This window comes from Haliotis cracherodii, unplaced genomic scaffold, assembly GCF_022045235.1.
Source record: "Haliotis cracherodii isolate W230 unplaced genomic scaffold, xgHalCrac1.p SCAF_2, whole genome shotgun sequence".
In the NCBI taxonomy this organism is placed as follows: Eukaryota; Metazoa; Mollusca; class Gastropoda; order Lepetellida; family Haliotidae; genus Haliotis; species Haliotis cracherodii.
The window spans coordinates 73,359,226-73,367,205 of record NW_027266275.1 but is presented as its reverse complement, the minus strand read 5'-3'; the positions used below and the strand labels follow the sequence as shown (position 1 = coordinate 73,367,205).

Genomic DNA, 7,980 nt, shown 5'->3' with positions numbered 1-7,980 from the left:
GTCGTTCTTGGGCCGGTGGTGTTAAGTAACAACAACAAATACAGTTGATTATCACTCACGATATATGCTCTAACACAACTTGATTGGTAATCAGAACTTTTTCTAGGTGTTCACTCAAAATTCAACTGTCAAATGCTAACTTCAGCTTCTAAGTTTTTGACCTTCTAGCGATCTAGAACAGACTTAATCCCCCAGCCCTAATCTGCTTAAATCACCCGAATTTCAGTTTTGAACTAACTGGGAAGACCCTGTTGCGGTGTTGGTCCGAGACGGCTGATTTACTGTCTGATTTGATGGGTGAAGTTTCGTGTTTTTTAGTTTAGTTCAGGGTCCACTTGCACAAATCGATCTTAGTGCTAAGATGATGGTAACTCCCATACTTTAACATAGGCTTACGATAGTCTTGGCGCTAAGATCGCTTTGTGCAAGTGGGCCCTGGTGTTGGATGTATCACCTACATATGATTGTTCACAGTTATAGTCATTTTCATAAACAAAACCTTTGGGTACTTACTTAGGGTTTGGTGATGTTTCTGTCGTTGGCTCTTAGTAGGATATTAAGTTGGACGGAGCTGGTGATATAGGTTGGCTTGCTGTTTGAGGCTAGGGGGACGTTGATGAAGTGGAAAGCTTTCCTATGAAGGGGGGAGGGTGGTGCGGAAGAGCGCTGGTTCAGGTTTGATGGTAGATCAAGGTCTGGTATGGAATATAGAGGAGACGACTTTGTCGATGAGTTTGGCTGGGTAAATGTGATGAGTGAAGGTGCTGGATCTCAGGGTTAGACCAGCAGTATAAAAAAGACGTTGTTAGCAATAAACATTTGTCTTCTTTGTCATCTGTCAGTTTCTAAGAAATGCCTATCAAACATGTCATTGACAATATCAATTTATGAGATAGAGAATAATTGTTATGTCTTATTTCACTACAATTTCCTGCTTGAAATTCTGAAATCCTCGACACCTAACTGTCATTGTCAAATCTTGAAAAATATTTTTTGGGTTAAATTCATTATTTAATATTCATTTACAACGATAACTCCAAAACTGACGAGGTGTGAATAACTGTGAGTCGTGTTTTCAAATTAACCCATCGAGACAAGGCACACGTTCAGGTCAAATGCCCGAGAATCAACATGGAACACATGCCTTCTGTATCGCGGTTTGCATATTAGTTACATGACCTCTGCCCCGGGCTATCCATTCAATCATATCTCTCTAAACAACCTTGTTAAACTTTTATTACATTCCTGCCACTCTTTATCCATGATCAGCCAGCGCTCCCGCAAGATACTATCACATTGACTTAACGCGAGATGGAGCAAAACTCCCTACGGGGCAGGTAGCGGTGAGCGCTCCTCCCTCCGGTCGGTCTTAGTGTTATCAGTCAGAGAAGGGAGTTTATAGCGCCGGCGGCATTCTCGGGGTATTTGGGATGTCGTTATGAAATTAAACCGTTAGATAAAATATGACAAATGTATTTTGTGATTGCTATCTCACAAGGGACGAACAGTTGGAATGTGATGTCCCTTTTAACCGTTCAGGGTGCCAGAATATATGGAACCACAACAATGTCAGTGTGTGAGTGGGGAGGTGGTTATTGCATCAGCAACCTGTTAGCTAATTGCAGAGAGTAGAGGGAGTAGTATAACTGTATCGTAACAAAATAGATCGTCCCGCATACACGTATATCGATGCGAAAAAACATCTTTAGAAGCCGTGTCAGAGAAATACGCGTCATACTCATGGCAGCGTGCATAGAGCTCCATTCACATGGGTATGCATATGGCTGCTGTAGGACTGAGTCTGTAGAAGAACAGGAACAACTTCTACCTGTGCAGCACTATCCACACACGAAACACTATCCACACACGAAACACTATCCACACACAAAACGCTATCCAAAACGCCCTGAGACGTTATCAAAGAACCATAGACGTTTCACACACTCAGGCGATATCAAACCCAGACTTGCAGTTCCTGCAACACGTGCAATAGACGTTGTACACTCTGAGACGGTATCATTCAACCAAGTGTTCAAGCCCAAATTGGCAGTCCCTGCAACACGTGGCAGTAGACGTTGTACACTCTAAGACGATATCATTCAACCAAGTGTTCAAGCCCAAATTGGCAGTCCCTGCAACACGTGGCAGTAGACGTTGTACACTCTAAGACGATATCATTCAACCAAGTGTTCAAGCCCAAATTGGCAGTCCCTGCAACGCGTGGCAATAGACGTTGTACACTCTGAGACGATATCATTCAACCAAGTGTTCAAGCCCAGACTGGCAGTCCCTGCAACGCGTGGCAATAGACGTTGTACACTCTGAGACGATGTCATTCAAGCAAGTGTTCAAGACCAGATTGGCAGTCCCTGCAACACGTGGCAATAGACGTTGCACACACTGAGACCATATCAAACCCAGACTTGCAGTTCCTGCAACACGTGGCAATAGACGTTGTACACTCTGAGACGGTATGAAACAACCAAGAGTTCAAGCCCAGACAGGCAATTCTCAAATTATGTCATCTGTCAACACGAATGCCGTGCACAAATTCTACAATCTGAATTGCGAACCGCCTTTCCGACTACATACGTTACACGATGGCGAGATTCTATCAATCACAGGTATTCCCTGGACACAACTTCCTCCTCGTGCAGGACTGTGGTGACTCTAATGGCCCAATCTATCAGCAGCCGCAGCAAGGTGGATGTAAAGTTTCACTTAAATAACAATACATATACATGACCTGCTCACTCTGCGAGGAGCCTCATTCATTGATGCCAAGAGGAGTGATGAGAAAGTAGAAATGGATGTGAAGGAGAATATTTTAGTAAATGAGAACATTATCACCACAGCTACACGATCTGGGAACAAGTTTTTAAACCCATAAAAGATGCAGATCTGCATCTACTCGTTTCAAGGTATCTACCTTGATCTACTCTCATAAAGATATATGCGTTCGTACCACCTCTTCGCTATATGGCTGAAATAATGCCAATGCGACGTTACATTTTAATTCAATCGTACCACCCACGACGAGTTCCCTCACGGTCTACTGTTACATAACGCTAGGGTTAATATTCTTCGTCGTAAAGCCACCCTGACACTTGCACGATTTTCGTTCCCGCAATGGCTCGCACTTCGGCGTGCCAATGATTAAAGTCTTCGGGAACGAGCGTGAGGAGTGTGTGAAGGGTGCGGGGGTGCGTGCCATGTCGTGGAAAGAATTTTGAAATGTTCAAAAATTCGGCACGCATCAATTGTCGTGCCATGTGCGTGCCACTTGCGTGAACCATGCGTGAACACTGCACGAACTCGGCGCGAACACTGCTGATGATGCGTGCCATGGGAATCCACTACACGCCATGCCACGCATTGGTCATGAACTGTCCACGTTGTGGGCGCGCCTGTTCGCGCCGCGTTCACGCATTCGAGCGTGTCGCGGAGTGATCGTGCGGTCGTTAGGGTGTTGTCACGAGTTGTTCACGTAATCATGGAACGCCCAGCTCACGCATAGGTCGTGCACGTCACGAACCATTCGCTCAATGCACGGACTGCTCAGAAAGTGTTTACGCATTGTTCGCGCGTAGTTCCCAACCAATGAGCGACGACGGCGCTCGCGTCAATGCGTATGTAAGCGGGTCCTGGCCATTCTGCAACTTGCTAGCAAACGGACAACCTGCCTTACAAGGAGAAAGTCCATAGAAGAAGGGTAAGACCAGTCCAGAAAAGACAGGAAGAGGACAGACCAGAGACAGAGAAAGAAAGAGACAGAGATTGCAGACAGGGAGAGGGATCTTTCTCCTCCTTCCTCCTGCTCAAGCGTGGATGTTGTTCCACAGACACATTTTGAAGTTATTACAGACCAAATAGAACCATCAAGTGAAGAAGAGCCCACAGTAAAACAGAAGAAGAGAATCAGAGTGTCCAAGGAAGAAATTCCTGTGTATAAGTGGACAGATGAGGGTACCATGAAATTAGCAGAATATGTAAAAGACAACCCACAGCTGCATGACAAGAGACAGAAGGACTGGCTCAATGGGGCACCACCCTCTGTCCCAACATCAACATACAAGAACTTATACCCACCATCTGCAACTGCCATGAGTACAATGATGTGGAAGCCCTTGTAATTATAAAAGAGGGAGCCTGCTTAGGGTGGCTTCTTCATAGCAACGTGCTTGCTGTCCAGGGCCCCCAGACAGTTGTGGTAGTTCCATCTGGTGCTGAACATCGCAGCAACATCCTTCCACTCTTCTTCAGTTTCGGGGCAGCTGAGCACTTCGTCCCTGAAGACCTCAATGATGGCTTTGCACACCTCTGGTAAGAACTTGCAGACTGTACTTGCTTCAACTCTGAAGCTGTACTGTAGACTTGGATAGGAATTTCCAGTGGCTAGGAAACGGAGGGTGGCAGCCAGCTTGAGTCCAACTTCAAGCGGTTCTCTCATTAATGTGGTCTGTTTCATAAGGTGAGGGGTTAACTTCTCCACCATCTCTTGGAACAGGTCTGGTGTCATTCTCAGGTAATTCCTGTAGACTCTGGGATCTTCGTTGTGGAGTTCTATCAATAGTTGATCATAATGCCCGAACTCATGTCTTCTAGCCAACCATTGCCTATCTCACACTGTCCTTGCTTTCCTTGTTCTAGTTAGGGTTGTCTCTTCTTCTTTCTCATGCTCTTCCTCTTGCTCTTGCTGCCTTTTCTCCTGCTCTTCAAGAAGTTATAGTCCTGCAGCTGCCAGATATAGACACCTTCTCTGTTCTGCAATAACAGTGTTTCTGGTATTCAGCATGTTGTATCGTCCACAGCGAGTCGAGGAATGAAGCGTATCTTCACTTTGGAGTTTATATACATACGCAAACAGCGGGATTTGAAGCGTGCCGTCAAGCGGGACAAAGCGGGAACAAAAATTGCCACGACGACTTCACGCATGCGCGAAGTCGTCGGGGCAGTGCGTGGCGATGCGGGAACTATGCGTGTCGTGTGTGACACTGCGGGACATTGCGGTACGGTAGACGTGAACAATGCGCGAACAATACTTAACCTATGTGTAAACAATTCGTGCCATTGCGTGTCAATGCGTGCCAATGCGGCCCATTTTTGGCCATGCATTGCGTAGACATTGCGTAAGTTATGCGTATACAGTGCGCGAACAGGGCGCAAACGCGGCCTCACGCTCCGCTGCGTACCACCGAAATGGCGCGCCTTGCCACGACGCATTGCGCGGCATTGCAGGGACAAAAATCGTGAAAGTGTCAGGGTGGCTTTACAAATAGCCTGTCATTTTCCCTGGCTTCCCTCGTGTAGATTACTGGGGAAAATAGGACCCAAATATCTCTTTCGTGAAACCCGCCTAACTAACATTTAGTTATCAGTCGCGGTGATTTACTCCGAGCTGATTCTGCGACATAGTTTCCCATTTGTGAGGATACTCGCTTATTTACAGGCTGCAGTGATGGTTAAATCAGGACATTTCATTACCGCCATCCACCATCAGGGTACGTATATTGACGACGCGGTGAAACAAGCGATCCTTGTAAGGTGACGCTAACGTGAGATTTTATGTTCGCTTCTCTCAGCAAGCAAATGAATTGGAAAAAATAACACTTACTGGAATTATAGAAATAAAGTATGGGTTAAGTCTCATCGCCAGCACTTCTCTGTCCAAGCCCGCATTATACAATTTTCATTCCTAATATATGACATTGACGACAAGAATACGCACTCAGCTAATAATCTTTATTTATTGCCAAATCAATCAGCTTTCACATTCTCACCCTTAAACAAGTAGAGCAAGCTTTCAATGTAGAAATTTGTCCCTGCCGTTTTGAGGTGAAGTTAAATGGGGTTAAAAGTCGCATCCAAGATTTGTGCACTTGATAGCGACATGCATGCACGTGTGTGTGTGGCTGCTTGTACTAGTCCTGACTGATGCCGATTTTATAGTGCTCGCCCACTCAGATACCATGCCGCAGTTTAACATGAATACCCCACTCAGACACAGTATACTGACTCCGAGCCGACCAGTCCTTGTTTTACCCACTTAAAGCCGAGCACCAGGCAGGGTAGCAAGAAATACAATCTTCTAACGCCTTTTGATATGTCGCGGCCGGGAATCGGCTCCGGACCTTCCGTTCTCCGGGCGGACGTTCTACCACTTCTGATAGTCTAGTGATGCATCAGCAATTTTGAAAGACATTAACAATATTACCCGCATTCTGTTTGTCTGATGTTTAACGCTGCACTCACCAATATTCCAGCTATATGACGGCGGTCTGTTAATAATCGTGTCTGGGCCAGACAATCCAGTGATTGACATCATAAGAATCGATCCACGCAATTGGAATACGATGACATGCTTCAACCAAGTCAGCGAGGCTGACCAACCGATCCCGTTAGTCGCCTGTTACGATAAGCATGGTCGCCTCTTACGACAAGCATGGGCTACTGAAGACCTATTCTCTACCAGGATCTTCACGAGTCACCTTCCTACAGATTTCAGTAAACTAGTTTACTGCGACATTACCAAAAACATACAAGAGGCAGATTGGGAAGTGCTGTTTTGTTTGCTGTTATACGCCTCACTCAGCAATCGTCCAGCAGTGTGGCTGCTTGTGTGAAATCGGTTGCGTACCTGCGTCCCAGGCAGTACCGCGCCTGCATGTAAATATGTATGGAAATGTATCTAAGATCATGTCTTTAACACAGTCAGGTTATAAATAATCTTACAGCGCCGCTGTGTTTACATCAACCCTCGCTAGGGGTACATTATGACCACAGCATCTGAATTTCAGAGTTTTTGTCGGTGATAAAATGGAGGGTTCGAAAGATTATATTTTTAAATAAGCCATATGTTTCCCCTCAGTGCGAGTTGGTTACGTTAGAATACCACAGTTGATGATCCCTATCAGGTTTGCGTTTAATATTTTAATGAAGCTTGTCCATTTATGCTTACAGTGTCCCAGATAATGGCTATCGATAATTAACTTTCAGCACCACGTGGTATAACGTAAATTGTACCACGTGGGTAGCGATACGGGATGCAAATATCTAGGTACAGAAAAAAGTATTTTATGCGGAACATAAACTGAGCATGGAGTTGGGGGCCAGTTTAATATCCCACGAGAATGCCGCCAATGATAATTGTGAATATTTACCGCTAATACATGTGGCCCAGAGGCAGTGAGTGGAAGATGAAGAAGATAACGTCCAAAGTCCCCATAGACAACAAAGACTGACGTAGTTTTCCTAAATAAGGTTATCTTTCGAAAGCCGTAGGTGTACTTTTTCAAGATAATGGAATATTTTCACATACTTCATGTCGGTTGGGGAGTCCAGTATAGATAAAGTGTTCCTTCGTCGCTTCAAAGAAATGGGTTCGATTCCCCACATACCTACAATGTATATAGCCAATTCCTGGTTTAATGTGGCTCGATTATTACTCAAAACGACGCAAAATCATACTTAATCAATCACTCGCCAACCCAACCATCCCCCAACACACACTCAATCACTTACCCACTTGGATACATGCATATATCGGTAACATTATACATGTGACAAAGACCAGCTACATTTCGCAAGGTACCGGTTGCTCAAAGACATAGCTGGAAGACAAACTCTGGGATTATTTGGAAAGACAACAGCCATATTGTTTTAGAGAATCGTTAAAGGTGATCGAATTCAGGTCCATAAATATGTTCTCACGTGCCATGCGCGCGCACATCAATACTCAATAACCATTAACGAGCCTCGTCAAAGGCTATTTTGTTACAAAGATAATTTGTTCCTGAAAATACATGTAAAAATAATTGTGCCACAGGTTTTCGCGGGACGTCCTGTAAAAAATAATTGTTCTCTGCATGTCCAGGAAAATGTGTTATTGGTACCCTATACACCATTCATCACTTCCTCCCAGAGAGAAACATGCCGGTTGTTAAGAGGTGATTTCTAAATTGAGAACAACGCAGAAGTTCA

At 44.9% G+C, this 7,980-nt stretch overlaps 1 protein-coding gene across 1 annotated transcript; it reads right to left on the bottom strand.

The window, feature by feature from the left end:
* Positions 1–4,153: 4,153 nt before the first annotated feature.
* On the bottom strand, positions 4,154–4,519 carry LOC139467787 (uncharacterized). The gene has a single exon (XM_071249293.1). The coding sequence runs from the start codon at positions 4,517–4,519 to the stop codon at positions 4,154–4,156; it is 366 nt and encodes a 121-aa protein (XP_071105394.1).
* Positions 4,520–7,980: the final 3,461 nt, after the last annotated feature.

Coding starts and splice junctions, on each gene's coding strand:
- LOC139467787 (XM_071249293.1), bottom strand. CDS start 4,519: ATGACACCAGACCTGTTCCAAGAGATGGTGGAGAAGTTAACCCCTCAC.